The 18,113-nt window shown below is 28.3% G+C and overlaps 1 protein-coding gene and 1 long non-coding RNA gene across 3 annotated transcripts; one reads left to right on the forward strand and one right to left on the reverse strand.

The window, feature by feature from the left end:
• Positions 1 to 301: 301 nt before the first annotated feature.
• On the reverse strand, positions 302 to 5,180 carry LOC102680790 (actin-5C). Of its 2 annotated transcripts, none has more exons than XM_006611156.2 (2): positions 5,037 to 5,180; positions 302 to 2,737 (listed from the first exon to the last, which is right to left on the reverse strand). In XM_006611156.2, exon 2 carries the CDS (start codon positions 2,716 to 2,718, stop codon positions 1,588 to 1,590), a length of 1,131 nt encoding a protein of 376 aa, XP_006611219.1. In that variant the 5' UTR covers positions 2,719 to 2,737; positions 5,037 to 5,180; the 3' UTR covers positions 302 to 1,587. The 2 variants fall into 2 exon arrangements, with proteins under 2 accessions (XP_006611219.1, XP_006611220.1); XM_006611157.2 differs by lacking the exon at positions 5,037 to 5,180 and adding an exon at positions 3,770 to 3,945.
• Positions 5,066 to 5,843, forward strand: LOC102680647. The gene is made up of 2 exons (XR_004149685.1): positions 5,066 to 5,198; positions 5,435 to 5,843. It is a non-coding gene; the product is annotated as an uncharacterized LOC102680647 (long non-coding RNA).
• The last annotated feature ends 12,270 nt before the right edge of the window (positions 5,844 to 18,113 follow it).

The following is an 18,113-nucleotide window of genomic DNA, read 5'->3' on the forward strand; positions in this document are numbered from 1 at the left end:
TATAAGGAGTAACAGATACCACTTCATTGAAAATAATTTTTATTCGACTGAAAATATAAACCTAATTCTTAGAGTAATATAAACTTTTACCACAAATCTTACGTTACAATAATGAATAACGCCAAACAGTACAAAAGCTACATTGTGTATAAAACTACATGAATTCATGCTAAATGAAGTAATGATCAATTTTTTTTAGCTCAGATTAACTATGATATACTGGATTGGAGATCAAGGACACAATATCCAGTAAAGGGTGTTGGATTAACTATAATCTTAAAAAACACAAAAGTCAAAGCAATAATGTTTTTAAGAGTTTTATTTTATAATCCCATAAGTCTAAAGTAGTCTTTAAGATGTGTACGTGAATGGTCTTGCACAATACAATGGGAATAAATTATAATACTTTGGCTACGCTTGCGGGGTCGAAACCGTGTCTTTTTTATTCGTTTGAGCGAGCGTTTGTGGGATATTTTTCTGGGTCAGCGGTCTCCCCCATTATTTAAAAAAAAAGAAAGGAAAGAGCCATCTTTTCCCTCAACGATTGGTAACAGTAAAAAAAAAAAGATATGATTAAGAAAGGCCTATCTCCGCTGGGAATGATGAATTCTCGAAGGATTAACATAAGTGTCCTTAAATATTGGCGGAGTAAAATAGCGGAATGCATTTAATTGGAGGATACCAAACTAAAAGATCTTCCGTGCATTAAAGATGCGCACAACGATTCCATTCTGCATCGAACAATATTCCAAAATAATTTATATAATAGTTTTCTTCTGCTCAAACTCGCGAATATTAAAAATTGGCAAATATTTATATATATATATATATGTATATATAGCATGTTCGATAAAGAAAAGAACAAAATTATTATTTCGATTGTAAAGTGAAATATTGCGATGATAATAAGAAAGATGTTTTTCGTGAGGGTGGTTAGCTAAGATGCTACCATAGGCAATGTTATTTGAAGATACAGGGTGTTAATATATTCATGGGATAACTTCGTAAGGTCAATTCAAAAAGCCAAAATAAATACAAAAGTTGATATACAAAAAGTGTCGGTTGAGACTTATTTATTAAATCATAAGTAATTTAAATTTGTGCCAGATAAAGCGAGACGGAAACAGAATAAGTCGACAATGTGAACGACGGAGAAAGAATCGTCTCAGTTCATCTAATATAAACTGAAATTGTATATAAATTAATAAATAAGCCTCAATAAACATTTTTTTTATACTAACTTTTGTATTTGATTTGATATTTAGAATTAATCTTCCAAAGATATTCTTCCAAAAATATCTTAGCACCCTGTATAATATAAAGGATTCGATAGGATAGAAGGATACTTAGGAATTCGGGGAGTACGTTTAAGATACAATAGTGTTTAATTAAATGAAAATGAATGGATTGCCTCTGCGCTAATTATGTCCCACGTGCATCCGAATCGAAAAAAGTTATCTTCGCCCCGGAGGAACCAAAGGACAATTACTATTGCGGAAGTTGATGTTACGTCCGCCTGTGAAACGAGACAGAGGCCGCTTTCGGGATTCGGGGAATGAGTATGCAAGGAGAATATCAAATATGTGCTTAGAAGCACTTCCTGTGGACAATGGATGGTCCAGACTCGTCGTATTCTTGTTTAGAGATCCACATCTGTTGGAAGGTGGATAAAGAAGCAAGAATTGATCCACCAATCCATACGGAATATTTCCTCTCGGGTGGCGCGATGATCTTAATTTTCATGGTGGATGGTGCTAGGGCAGTGATTTCTTTTTGCATTCTATCTGCGATTCCAGGATACATGGTGGTACCTCCAGAAAGGACAGTGTTGGCATATAAATCTTTACGGATATCGACATCGCACTTCATGATTGAATTATATGTTGTCTCATGAATACCGCAAGCTTCCATTCCTAGGAAGGATGGTTGGAAAAGAGCCTCAGGACAACGGAATCTTTCGTTACCAATAGTAATTACTTGACCATCTGGAAGTTCATAGCTCTTTTCCAAGCTTGAGGATGATGCAGCAGTTGCCATTTCCTGTTCAAAGTCAAGTGCAACGTAACAGAGTTTTTCTTTAATGTCACGAACAATTTCACGTTCGGCCGTAGTAGTGAAAGAATATCCTCTTTCTGTAAGGATCTTCATGAGGTAGTCAGTCAAATCACGGCCAGCCAAGTCCAAACGAAGAATAGCATGAGGCAAAGCATATCCTTCATAAATTGGTACAGTGTGCGAAACACCGTCACCCGAATCCAATACAATACCGGTAGTACGTCCAGAAGCGTATAGTGAAAGTACAGCTTGAATGGCGACATACATAGCAGGAGTGTTAAACGTTTCAAACATAATCTGTGTCATCTTTTCACGATTAGCTTTCGGGTTCAGAGGTGCCTCAGTGAGAAGTACCGGATGTTCCTCGGGAGCCACTCGAAGTTCATTGTAGAAAGTGTGATGCCAAATTTTCTCCATATCATCCCAGTTGGTAACAATACCATGCTCAATTGGGTATTTCAAGGTAAGAATACCTCTCTTTGATTGGGCCTCGTCACCAACATAGGAATCCTTTTGTCCCATGCCAACCATGACACCCTGGTGGCGTGGTCTTCCGACGATAGATGGGAAAACGGCGCGTGGTGCGTCGTCTCCGGCGAAACCGGCTTTGCACATACCGGAGCCATTGTCAACTACGAGTGCAGCAACTTCTTCGTCAGACATGTTTAACTTATTGGTTTATCTGTAAAAATAATAAAGATATTAAGTGATAAGCAATGATTATCGATTAATAATTATTGGATTTAAAATTAAATAATTTATTAATCTTATAATTTTACATAATATATATATTTCTTTCTCTTCATTTTATCGATAAATATGAATTTTTGCTTTTTTTTTAATATTTTTGATATTTTAAAAAAAGTATGATCTTATAATATTTAATGAAAATTATTTTACATATAGAAATATATTGTGAAATTATATTTCTATATAATTGAAATAATAAATTATAAAATACCATGTGTTGTAAAATAACATTTCAAATATTTTCAAGATGGCGTTTAAAAATACGAAAATTTAAATTCTTGTGATAGCAAAAATTAAATATTTTAAATAATATATTTAACAATTATAAAAACAAATAAATTTTACAATATATATTATAGTCTATGTTAAAAGAAATGTCATTGAAAAAATAAGTTGCAAGAACTATTTGTATCTTCTATAAATCGCCGTTAACTAGAACCGCACCCTGCCCCGCCCTTCCCCGGTCAATATCCGACCGTAGTTTTATATAAGAATAAATTCTTATAATGCTATAAACATAGAATTGAATATAAGTTTTAAGCTTTAATAAATGAACTTATATTTAAAATTATACATTCTTACTTCAATAGATTAATTCTTGCAAAATAACATTTAGAGCATACTTTATATTATAGAAATTATCTTCTCGCAAAAAGATTTCATTCTTATTCACATATAAATCATCACCGATACCGGTATTTGTAATTAATTTTACAACAAACGGACACTATGATATTACAATCGAAAAAATATAACACAAAAACACACTAAATATAACACAAATTACATATTTCAAACCTAACACCACCCACTTTCCTCAATTTAAAAATTCACATTCGGATGTATATATGATTTGCTGTTCAATTTGCCCACGCACTATCTTTAATTGGTTACACTACGATTTAAATTTTCAATTGGTTTATAAAAAATATTATCTATCACTGAACTTAAAACGATAACTTACGTTTTTCGTTTTATATAAAAAAAAAGTTATGTACAAGTTAGGGAGCTTGGGTCTTTGGATGTGACACTGCCGACCGATCTAGCACCAAACACAGAGTGTAGCTGACAGCCGGCTTGCAGTGTATTATATGAACACAGTCGTCGACCCCCCACTACCAAGCAATCGGCCAATAAGGGCAGGACACCCTCAGCCAATCCTGGCTTTCTTTACCATATATGGAAGTGCTCTGCCACGGAGGGGTTTATCCCCTCTGCCCCTCCTCTGCCCTTCTCTAACCATTTTAAGTGTGTCTCACCACCCTTCGTGAATGCATCCGCCAAATTGACCGAACCGCACATCTCCGATCTTGCCAATATTTTCCTCCCTCTCCTTACTATGTAAGTTCAGTTTGATCACATTCAATGTCAGTCGATTTTTTACATCCAATTAATAAATCATTATTTTGTATGATTTCAATATTTCTATTGATTTTTAACAGATATATGAAATAATTATGTAAACGAAATTTTTAAAAAATTTATCGATATATAAAAACTTATATATTTTTTAATATCAATAATTTTAATAAAGTATTATAAAAAAATTTGTTAAAGAATTTTATTATTTAACTAATTCATATATTTTATTGATTTGATTAATAAATTATATTTTACAAAATGTATGAAGTAAGTAGTTTAAATTATTTTCAGTTCTAGAATGCAAAATATTTAGACGCTAAGTTTCTTAACTATTTTATACTTGCTTTTTAAAATAAATAAATTTATAATTATTTTCAAACATTCATAAATATAAATATTTAAATCTAATATTACGAATATTATATGAGATAAAAATGTTATAATAATTTTTATATTTAGCATTTTAATTTCTCAATCGATGACAGATTTATGCTATATTTCATGTTACGAGCAAGCATAATCGCAGGTTCTATAACACCGTACAGAGTACTGCTATTAATAAACGACCACGTCGCGACCACCTGCCTTGCAGTGCGTATACGTCAGGAACCACTTGACAACGACAACCTGTCGGATCGTCACAGTATATTTCCCATTTTCAAAATAATAATAACAGAAATGAATTCTTCAAACAAATAGAGGCTATCGAAAGTCAAAAATGGAGAGAGCAACGCCCTGCCATCATGGCTGCTCATCAACCGGCGTGTGTCCTCGATCTTTTTGCCGTTAAAATTATGATAGATCATCGTGAAATGCGTTAAATTAATGCTAAACTTGAACTTTAATATATTAAATAGTATATTACTTACCTTTTAGAATAGAAGGTAACCAACAAAGTACTCGATCGCTGATCGGCAAAGAGACACCGCAAGAATACTATCGGCACGACGAAGCGAGACTCGAGAGCCGCGAGTTGCGAACACTGTGAGCACGATCGTGGCCGGTACCGTGTCATGTAGACTCGCCCAAAGGTGTGGTCGGTATACACGCTGTAAATGCTCTAAATTATTTGATATTTACCTCTATTTTTTCGTTTTATTTTTCAAATTTGCATAAATATAATTCATTGAATAATGAAAATTTGAAAAATTAAAAATTTAATGATCATATTTTTATTTTAAAATTGTATTATTTAATATTGTTATATGGCTACACCCCTATTTCCGGAATGGATTCGTCCAACTTCCCCCACTACTTGAATTCACAGCTCTTGCCATATATGGGCATAAAACGAAAGCGGCTCGCTGATTGGTCCGTTGGCCGGCTGCCGGCTAGATTCTCCAAATGCCGCTTCAAACTGTACGATACGGGGAGCATAATGCCTTCTGGAAGCGTATACTAGCGTAAGGGCTTTCCTGACTAACCGTCAGAGCTGTTTGTAGTAGTGAACATATCAATGTATGCGAAGATTATCACGTTCTTTGTATATGTGTGTACCGGCAGTAGGTATGAGTCAGAAAAAGTTTTGTTATATGTATACTTTGGAATGGTCAACATTTTCTTTTACTTAATGCAAATCGAAACATTTATCATTGAGATTTAATACTTTCTTACATTTGCAATCATTAATGGAAATCATATTTAAAATAAAGTTTATTAAAATATAAAATATCAAATATCTTTATCTATTTTTTGATAAAAGAAGATAATGTCGCATCGTTGATTTAATTAATAAAAAATATTTTTTATATTAATAGATATATTAATAATGGAATTGCTATATAATAAATGCAATTTATTCTTCTTGTATATTCTTCTTTTATATATTAAATATTTTGCAAAAATGATTTCATGAATTGAAATATCTATTCTTTTAATTTAGGAAGAAATTCCTTCCTTTTTTTCCTTAATCAAGTAGTATGATATATTCAAAGAAAGAGAAAGAAATTAAGAGAAAAGAAGAAAGATTGATATTTTATTCTTTGTAATGAAATTTAGTTATATATTTTATTTTGATAATATAATTGACTAGAAATTTATATTAACTTGCTTTCATAAAAGATTATTGAATAATTTTATAAAATCAAATTATTAACAATTATTAGTAATTCATATCAATAATCTACTTAACTTAATACTATTTTCCAATTTTAAAAATTGTACCAAAAGTGATATACAAAAAATACATTTAAGAAGTCAGTAAGTCAGATTTAACTATTTATGCATTTGTTATCTAGATTTTATTTTAGAATAGAGCAACTACTGTTTAAATTGCTCAAATTATTGCTCAAATTCAATTTTTTTTTAAAAAATCAGAAAATAAATTTAGATTAAATAACCAAATGAAGTCATTATATTCGTCCACTTATTTATTGCATGTTGTATATATCATCTCGACCGCCTTTTTCTTGAAACAGAAGCTAAAAATAGACTCAAGGGCGCAGATAAGGGTGCACTGGACTACTACGATGTCACGTAAGCCCTACGCTTCTATTTTCTATATAATACGTATCCATCAAACTAAAGATGTCATGGTATGTGTGAGTGCAGTGTCTGCTTCAAAATCGATAAGCGTATTCGTACAGTCTACAATAGTAAAACGTGTTTTATGAACGGAAACCACGTGGTAATGAAAATGTCAAAATATGCTATTTTTTCAAAATATTTTGCAATTAATTTGTTATAAATTAATAATTATAATATCACATGTCATGATTAAAATATACTATTATCAAATAATTGAAATTAAATTATAGAAAATATTGATAATATTTTCATATATTTTATCATTATACATTGTGCATTTTTTAAAATGGTTTAAAATTTTATACAAAATGTTTATTTATCTTATTTGTTTATAATAATTTTTTAATACATTTTTAATATCCAAAGTTTAAATTTATAGAATTTTTAAGATTTTAAGAAAATTAGTTTAAATTCAATAATTTCTAAAAAATACATGTAAAATGTATATTATCATATAATAATAATTATTTAAAGAATGAATTTGCACATTGCGAAAGATATGTTCAAAAAGAAATAGGACAGTTTTATAAATACACCTGTCACGCTTCTTTGTCGAAATAGTGCTTCGATGATATAATCATTGAATCATTTGTGCCTAATAAGAAATCATATTGTTTTTTTACGAGGACATGTCAAATGTTTTTTTTCTTCTTGAAATTTCATTTTTCTTCTTGAAATTCAATGATTATTATATTATTTTTATAATAATTTATTATTATTAACATAATTTTTAAATGTTATCATTATATATTTGGTATATGTCTGAAATTCTGTACATTCATACATCACTTACATACCAGATGAACGAGTAAGCTACTTCATCTAAGGTAAATCTAACCTAACCTCAAAATGATGTCAGCGCCCGGCCCACTGTCACTTGCATGCAGCATCTTCATACAAAATTTTTATACAAAATTTGATGTAAAATATTTATGCTTTTAATTTTTCGAGTATTAAATAAAACATAAGAACGAAAATATAAATCATAACATAAATATCTATTTATTTACGTGTTACATTTAACTGACGAACAAATGTGATCAAATGTAACGAGAGATTTATAAAATAATCGATATCCTTAAAAACATATTTAAACAAAATATACCAAAAAGATAAATATATGTATATATAATATTAATAAAATTATAATTAAAAATATTATATATTTTATAATATAAAAAAATGCTTAAAATAAAAGTTTATGTGCTAAATATAATTTGTGGCAATAAAAATATTTATAATTTACAAAATATATGAAACATTTTATAATATTATTTCCAAATATTAATATTAATTTTTGTTAATTCAATTAGTATCATACAATGAATTTCTATTTACTTTCTTCGTTATTGCGGTAATTGCTTTTGATAGGAAGAATTAAATCCAAATAAGGTGCAAGTTGCATTGTGGGCGGCCTGAAAACCCAATGGTCCGCAAAGCCTCGACCTTGCTTACCAAATAAGGTCCCGTTCAAGGTCTTCGAGGCCTTGCGTAAGGCTCTGGCCGTGCCATCGGCATAACGATTAACCGATTATGTCCATACTTTAGTCATCGGCCGTTTTCAGTGAAAGTGTTGCAGTTTCCATAGAAAGATTGGGCGTATTTTTTCTTTCGAATCTTTTATTCCGTATTAGATCCATGATCTCGTCCTGGAAAGTTCAGATTGGGCGTGTCTGTCCTACGCGGACACGTGCTGTAGGTAACGTCTGGCTCCAGTCGCGCAGTGCCACCGAAATCAATACGGAATGCGACGGTAAGTTCAACGCACCCACCCAGAAGAGTGCTTAAGGTTCTTTCTCATCGGACATGCATTCGGTCCAGACAGTGAAACTATCATCGAGAATCACCGTAACGAGGTCAAAGACCTTGTACGGCATATCTTTCGCGAATTGAAAATTCATCAAGTTAACAAAAAAGTCAGAGTTTGGGAAAATGTATTGAAAGAACTTGAAGTAGAAATTCTTTGTAAATAAGTATACTCATCGAAGAACATATTTTTACAGTTACGAATTTTTTCTTAGAAATACAGCGATTAAATTTAGTTTATTCATCATTATTGATAAAATTTAATAAGATAAGTTTATGTTTTTTTTATTTTTTTTTATATATCAGTTTACTGAATATAATTTTGAATTATAATATAAGTAATTGCGATATCTTATGAATGATTCGTAAAATAATGATATTTTGAAAACTAAATTATATTGCAATAAAAAGACTTATAATAATATAATAAAAAAATTATATATAATTATAAAATTCTTAATAAGATAATTTAATATTTTGTACTTTTATATATATATATATATACAATTTAAAAAAAAAATTTTATATAATTTTTATCTAAATCTTGATTATTTTTAGAGATAATATTACAAAAATACTGTGAAAGATTAAAATATAATTATTTTAATTTTTTTTGTTACACATATTTCATGGATACTTCTTTATTTTCCCTTGGTAAGAACAAAAGAGATCTCTTATATACTTCTCTTCTCTTCAAGGTACAACTTAGTGGCTGTTCATGCGTAATACTTGAATTGTCTTTAAATGGAAAATAATTTCTCAGTGAAAAATTTCATCTCGTTTCGCGGTTTTTTCAATTTCTCTTAAAGTAAAATATTTAAATTTTATATCTAATCTTTTTATTAGATTTTATTAAATTTTTATAAACATTTAATTCGTAATCAATCTCAGAGTGAGAAGTAATTAATTTGGCTGCAACTAATTTCTAGTCATAGTAACAGTTCTCATTGGCAATTGCCAAGCATGCCAGGAATCCGGTCAGAGACGCGCGATAATACGTGATCACTATATTTAGTGTTGACTTATGGCTCGTTAAATCGAGAAACAGTGACGTTGGACTGAGCAGCTGATGATAAAGAAAATGATAATATGTATGCAAAGATTGGAGAAATTGTTATTCGTTTATGAACGAACGATTCAAAACTTCGATCAAAAATTCATTCGATGATTCAAGATAGTGGCTTACTTTTGAGAAGGATTTCAACCGTTAGTCAGAGTACGTTGTTATTTATTCATCGCTTACTCATATAGTAATTGTATTATTCCAAGCATTTAGAATGACACGTGTAAAATTCATACGATTACATGCATCTATCTATTATTCAAAGATAGATATAATCATTTCTTTTTTAATATATGTTTTTTTTTTTCGAAATAAGTTCGAAAATCAAGTATTTTTTTTATAGTTTAGAAATTTAGAAGAAAAGTATTTACGAATGGAAATCGAAATAATAATTAATAAATATATATTTATATATATTTTCTTTAAATACTTAAAAGATAAATATCATATTTTTATAAAAATTGATAATAAAATTAATAATAAAAATAATAATATAATAATTTTTCTTTGATAACTTTAACAATATCGATAAGATAATCTTTAAGTAGTATAGAATAAAGATGCTTAGATTTTTACTTCATTGTTTTTCACAATATATATTTATATCTTACAATCTATTATATTTTACGCATGGAATTCCTTTATTCCTAATTAATTTCTAAATTAAAAGAAAAACATATGTATCAAAATTAATATTTTGAATTAAAAAATAATAATAATAACAAAAAGAAGAATATTGAATTCAGATTTAACAAAAAAATAAAAATTTAAATATTTTTATAATTTTTTGCGCGTATAATAGCCATGGAATTGGATTCGTCAATGCCGGTAGGAAATATTTTTCTTGTAATGAGTTGACGAATCGAAGGTAAAAATGACTATTCCATTCTAGCACGCAAGATCCGCGGTCTTCAGCTCTGACGGAATGACGTTGAGATTCTTGGGATTTGACCTTGCACACACGACTGACCTAGAACAGGTAGACAACCGGTAAAACGAATGTACTCACATATTGCCGGCTGCTACTTACGTTCTTGACTCCATTTTCTTCCACGAAGGAAGTAAATCCAAGGATTTGGAACATGGCCGTGGATCGTTAGGACTACCAAAAAGATGATTTTGTCCTTCCGTTTATTCAGATCGCCGCTCAACGATCCGCATTTGTGTAATTTTTGACACGAGTCGCGTATTTCATAAAATTTGATAATTATTTCGAAAAATATTATTTGAAAAATATATTTTAACAAATTTATTTATTTTTCTTATTTATCTTTCTTTTTTTTGTTTAAGTTTAACAGATGAATCGATAAAAGAAGAAAATTTAAGGAAGTTTAAAGAATAAGAAATTCGCGATTGATTTATCCAAACGATGATAGAAATCGTTCTAGGAAATTTTAACGTCTGTCGATGAACGATGAGTAAAGGAAAACTAATAAATTGTGTTATTACGAAATAATGAGCATGAAACACGAAAGCGTAATATGTTCATTAATCATTCAGGAAAGTTATATTTCTTGCACTAGTGATCTTAAATAGGTATACATCTATATATCGATAAGAATACTTATGAGTGATCATTATACATGGATTAAACAAATAAGATTATATTATTCTATAATGAACACGATACAAAGGAAAATTTTCCTTCTGATAATTATCGCATGAAACGTAACAATTTCTTATATCTTATATCTAAAATGTAACAATTATTTTATATCTTAGTATCATTATATTATTGATATTAGTATTAGTTTTATATGAACGATTATTTACTAACTACTATTTATCAATACTTAACTTCGAATATTTAACAATTCATCAGTAATCAGTAATAATCCAATAATGATAAGAAATATCTATATTTATTAATCTTTTCAGATACGACTTTATTAAAATCAGAAAAAGATAATTATTTTTTTTTTCAATTTTATTTGAAATAAAATTAATTTAATTAATTTTATTTATAAATATTAAGCGCATAGCATGTTAAAAATATTTTAAAATATCTGATATATGTATGATATATAAATATTATTGCAACAATATTATTTTTTTTAAAATTCATTTACTTCGAGCCATGCTAAATTTATTTTAGCCTTTCTTTGTTGCCATCGGTGTCAAGTTCTGCGGTGAAATATTGGTCGACTACTACTTTCAATTTGCTTTTGAGAAATATGTACGCTTGAGAAATATATTCGCTTGAGAAACAGCCATTTTAAAAACTTCGAAACTCCGTTTTTACTCGCACAACATCATCAATCATCAAATCTTTCATTCAAATTTTTATGCACTTATTTTATCAATCTACTTTCTATCAATTCTTTGAAATTCGTTCCATCATCGATCATCGATTTTTCAAAACTTTCAATCATCATTTGTTAGGTTGAAATTAAAACAAAAACCAATATTCCGCTTTCTGTTCTTACAATTGTACTCGGTCTGAGTGATTCTACGAAAAATTTAAATATCGAAGAAAACTTCTAATGGAAAGAAACTATCCTAAGTTCGTCATAGTTTTCACGTCTCTGTATAACTTTGTAATATTATATATGTGACACATATACATTCACGTTAGGCCAAGTGCACCGTTCTCGTTGCATATGAAAGTGGAACAGCGTACGTGTAACTACATATAGCTAGGATGGTATGTTGTCTATATGGTAAGACAACGTCTGGTGTCCTTGTTCAGAGAAGCAAGGTCTTACCTTATCTGTGCAACTTTGGAGCTTGTTAGCCGTCTATGTATGTAGCTCAACCGGTCTCCACCGCTCTTCATTTATACCATTCACGGAAATGTTAAGCGCTTTAATGACCTACAATTTCATGCGTTAAAACTTGAATCGTGTGTATTATCGAAAATTATTTGCGATTTAAAGTATTTGATATGATATCGTAAAAAAAATAATTAAACATTGAATCATTTTATATCGAGGGACAGAAAATGAATAATGAATAATTTGTTATTTTACAGATTTATCGGAAAAATAAAGAAAAATTTACCGTTCATAAAGAGTGAATCATTTATTTATAAATATTTATATTTAAGGCAATCTCGAATTACATTTTTACATTTTAATTCTAATGAAGTAGTTAAAGATATAATAGTTGAGATTTATTATTAAATCTTTTTAATGACATCGTTCTCATAATCATCATCAATATTTGTGTCATGTACAGGAAATTGAAATTAATCGGAATATCCAGAAGCATATACAATTGATTACAATTAGCTCACCCTATACATGTGAGAGTTTTCTATCAGTGTAGTCATGCGTAGATAATATGTAGGTCGCCTCTTCCACGTTCCTCTTAAACACGTCTTCTTTGGCAGTGCAAACTACTTTCGAATTTTCAGGCATTTTTTTTTTTTTTTTTTTTGCATATTTCAACGATATAGGAATGCGGATATCGACGAATGCGGAATGATATCGTTACACGACTATTATTCTATATTTCAATTTTAAATTATATTTTATATATATATTATATATATTTATATCAATTTTAAATTTATCGAGAAAACTTGTATAAAATTTTATACTTTGAATTTTTAAAAGAATACATTAAATAAATTTTTAAAAGAATTATTGATTAAATATATTATATTGCATACATCAAATTGGAAGAACACGAAGCTTTGGTCATTGTAAAGTAATATATTCTTCATTGGACCCTTCTCATAAACTGTAAATAAGAATTCAAGAGGCATTCGTAGTTATAAATAGCCATTTCCGCTTCGTCAGGTAAGCAGGATCGATTTACTGTTCAGCTTCGTCGAAGGACGAACAGGTACTTCGAGGACCTTCTTACCTTTCATGCATTCGAACAGAAAATTCAAATTTAACTCCTTTATATTCTTCAAAATATAATTCAATTAATTTGTTAATTTTTTTTTTTACAATTTCATCAAACTAATTAGTAACATGTCCCATCTAATTTAAATATTTATTCTCATTTTTTATTGAAAGTATAAACAAAATAAATCTAAATACATATAATGAGAAAAAAAAATATATTAATGATATATTTTATAAAATAAGTTTTTAATTATTTCAAAATTTATTAAAATAATATAATGATATTTAAAGAATAAAAAAAGATAAATATTTCAAATATTTTCATGTGTTAATCATCGATTTCAATTTTATAAATAATGACACACACCTTGTTCTCTTTCCCATTCATTCCAGATAGTCTCGTAATCGGTGAACGATTGTCGTCACAGCAAAAAATCGGGTTGAATGAAACTGGAACAGAATGTATGTTCGTTAAGTCGACAGGCAAAAACTACCGGATGAATGGCTGGATATTGTACAAGGCATCCTTCTCAAGTGGGACGAGGGACTCGCAGACGAAGAAGAAAGAGAATAGGATCGTATCTGGAAACTTCAAAACCCTTCATCTATGAAAAGTTGTAGTTGCATTTCCGGTGATAACTCATATTCTCTTCCAATTAAATTACATATTTAACCTAACTTAACTTACATATCATTTAAAATTAGAAGAAAAACTGGAAGGATACATGATGCTTCACGTATTTCAATATTTGACACAATCACTGAATATCGAATAATATCTTTCATGATCTTTTTTAATTTTGCAAATGTATTTAACACGAATATTCGATTGTATGAAAGTGGAACGAAAACGTGTGCTTTCTAAGAACGAGTAGTTTTAAGAAGTCGAAATCAACAGCCGCATTTCGCATTAAAGGAGGTGAAATAAAGCGATTACAATTTTGGCGACCATCCAACAGGGTTCTCATTGAAGGGTTTTTCTCAAAGCGGACATGACTAATATATCTTGTAATTACACGCATGTGTATACATTTCAAGACATTTACGAGAATACAAATTGCCTGTTAACGCTAATGCTCGTAATAAAACAAAGGAAATAAGATATTGATCTTACATGCTAATAAATATATCGTTTTAAATTTAAACGAATATTGAGCAACCTTAAATGCTTGTTTCTTATATGATTATATATATATAATCGTACGTAATAGAACAGTTTAATATAAAGATTTAAATATATAAAAATAACTGAGATATATTCTTTTTAAATATTAATAGATATTTAAATAGTTAAGTATGTAAATGTTAAAATGAATTGAAATTGTCCAAAGGAAAGAAAAAAAAAAAATTAATATTCATATTCTGAAAAATGTTATCTTGTATGGAACATTCAAAAAAAGTAAAAAACTCAGAAGTTTCAATTTTATGTTGTGAAACATAAATTATCTTGTAAAATTTTAATTTTTTATGGTTTTTACATATTTTTACAATTATACAAATAATTAACGTGAGAAATGGAAGCAATAGAAAGTTCGTGTCTGTAGCAATGATAGAAATCAAATAAGTACTTGCGTATTCCAAATATAGAACGCGTTACGAGAATAGAAATTAAACTCAACACGTGGTCTCTTGTAGTACGATGAGCCGGTGGTTCACCTCGTCTGTTATGTTTTTAAAAGATCATCCAGAATGTAATAAAGAATCAAACAATTTTCGAATTTTTTACATAGAAAATTCGTATTACATAATTTTATTAATATTTATCTTATAGACTAATTGATTGGTCAGATATATGATTAATTCGCGAAAAAATCATTTATCAATTGGTAAAATAATTTATATCGATGAGTAATGAATAATTATGTAAAAATGATAATTTATGAAATACGTTGCGAGAATAAAAACAGAGTTCAATATACGATCTATAATACAGTCTTTGTCGATAACTCGCCCCACATATTGAACACGGCAGATGCTGGGGTCGATATACTTACGGTATAGGTTATACATATTCCGTATATATGATGTACATACTCTGATTCATTCGCCGTGACGAAAGATAGAACTGCATAATCATCGCGCAGCATAGAATAATTATTAATATCTTTCGTGCAAGAATAATATTGTATATAATATTGAATTGTTATTTTGCACGTGTATAGTGTTTGCAAGAAATATTTGAGCGAATTTTCATTTTTTAATGAATAGTGTTCTTATCATTTATTATTTCTTTTTCATTTTCGTGATTTTAATACGTAATCAAAAAAGGGATCTAAAAAGGAATAAAATTTATAATTATTATTTGATTTCTAATAATATTCTAATAATTTATAATTACAAATTTACTTAAAACTTGTACTGCTAACTATATTTGCTATTGCTTTGAATACTATATATATTTTAAAGTTGAATTAAATTAAAAAGTTATTAATTATTGGTGATTAAATTAAAAAGAAATAACGATCGATGTGCAAAAAATAGCAGGGTAAAAGTATCAAGGTAAAAGTATTCTACATTATATGTTAAAAAGCAAGAAAATAATGTGAAAATATATGAATATAGCAATGGTTTTAATATATATCTAATATGGAAAATAATAGTTAATGAAATGTAATTAGATCATAATTAATTCCATAATTGTATTATATTTTTCATTTATATACATTTTAATTTAATCGTATTTATGTAAATTTAATTTTATTTAAAAAATGAAAAAAAAATTAAATAAATTTATCAACGAATAATTTATAATTTTTAAGATTTATTTATTAATATTTATTAATTCCCTTTTTCTTATTTTTATTCGTATTAACAAAAAGATTATCAATAATATAATCAAAAATTTTTTGCAAATAAAATATTGATATATTATAAAATCGTGAGCAGAACCAAATTTATCTTAATAGGTTTCGCATGTGTAAGTCCGGATGTAACTGCACACGATCGTATATTTATGTACCGCTCCATATTTTTTCAAGTTCAAGTTCATTTAGAGGTCAAAAGAATCCTTAGAAGAGAAAATAGAAGAAATCGCCTGGGAATTTACTTACTTTAATCTCTCTGGATTCATGGTGTGGGAAGGGCGGATATGCGTATCATAATTAATCGCTTGCAATTTATATAATGGCAACGCATTCAAACAGATTCGTTTCTCACAGCTCTTAAGCTTAAACGTAGCATCCAAAAATAATATTTATTAATAATATTTACAACGTAAAATTCAAAATAATTTTTAACTATTGTAAATTGATTTTTAACATCATAAAAGAAAAGAAATATTTTATATTGTTATAAATAACGAATGTACCCGTTGTGCAATCTAGTGGAATCACCTGGCAAAATTGACATAGCTTTAAAAATTTTGTGCTCGTTAATTGCATACCATAGCAACAGCATTGACATAAAAAAAATCTTACTTAATGATCTTGTAAAATTTCTAAATCCAATTTATTCGTTATATACACGTGGTATGTATATAATATATATTATATATTAACGATAACATATTATTTCTATAATTTCTATATATTTCATCTGTAATTGAAATCATCGATATTTATATAACTATTTGATGTTATCATATTTATCATTTTCGCATTTTTACAATTGTTATCGTTATTTTCATTTTTGATCTTACTTCAAGAATTGGAAATATAAGAATTAATAAATATAATAGGATAATAAATTACTAAATGTATATTTTACAATAAATCAAATATTCTATAAATTGTAAAAATAAAAAATAAAAAATAATTATATTACATAAAATATAATTAAAATTGTTACAATAATAATATAGGATAAATAAATGTAATATTTTCAACTAATCAATCTATAGCTATCATTTAATTTATATTTTTCTACCGGAAATGCTCAAATATTCAACCCATGATATGTTTCATCATGTATAACCTCAATTGTAATTCCGGATGTACAGTCAGTTTAATACAAATTTAACATTGCACTTTTGTTTTATAGCTATTATCCTGGCATGAGTTTTCTCCCTTTGTGAAATATGCGTATATATCTCCGGCATTCGGATTATCGGGTACATTGCACTTCTGCACGGAATGGGACCCCGTGTATTGCTTGGAGCTACGTCGAGGGAGCACGGAAACGAGTCTTGAGGGACAGTGTTCAGGAGCGTATCCTAAAATCGAAGTTCTTCTAGCCAACATCATTTACATATATTAAAAAAAATCGTTTCAACCTCTGAAATAGAATAACATTTATACATTATAACACATTATAACACAAGATAAAATATTTGATGTTATTTTGTATATGTATAAATATTACAGTATAAATAATCTCAGTAAAGTTTCTAAAAGAAAATATTGGAATTGAATTCATCAATCTAATTTTATATTAAAGAATTTTCCATATTATATTAAAGAATTTTTTTTGTTAACATTTATCTAAAATTTTTATCGACTATTCTTATTACATTTACTTTTTTTCAAAATTATAGTTCAATATACTTTCAATAAATCGATTTTCTTTTAAGAAATTTATATAAAATAAAATACTTTAAAATAAAATAAAATTTAACATTTCATTAGTTTGAAATTGATTATAAAATATTTGTATCCATTAATTTTCAGTTATTTGCTTTAATTTCACGCGATATTTCGAAAATTTACAATGTATAAATGATAAATACAGCACTGACTTGAAGGAGGACCACGAAGAAAACCTGCTTTCATCACGACACCTGTCGACCCGTTATATATATATATATATATATATATATA

The sequence above is a fragment of the Apis dorsata genome, unplaced genomic scaffold (genome assembly GCF_000469605.1).
Source record: "Apis dorsata unplaced genomic scaffold, Apis dorsata 1.3 scaffold_83, whole genome shotgun sequence".
Lineage (NCBI taxonomy): Eukaryota > Metazoa > Arthropoda > Insecta > Hymenoptera > Apidae > Apis > Apis dorsata.

Coding starts and splice junctions, on each gene's coding strand:
- LOC102680790 (XM_006611156.2), bottom strand. CDS start 2,718: ATGTCTGACGAAGAAGTTGCTGCACTCGTAGTTGACAATGGCTCCGGT.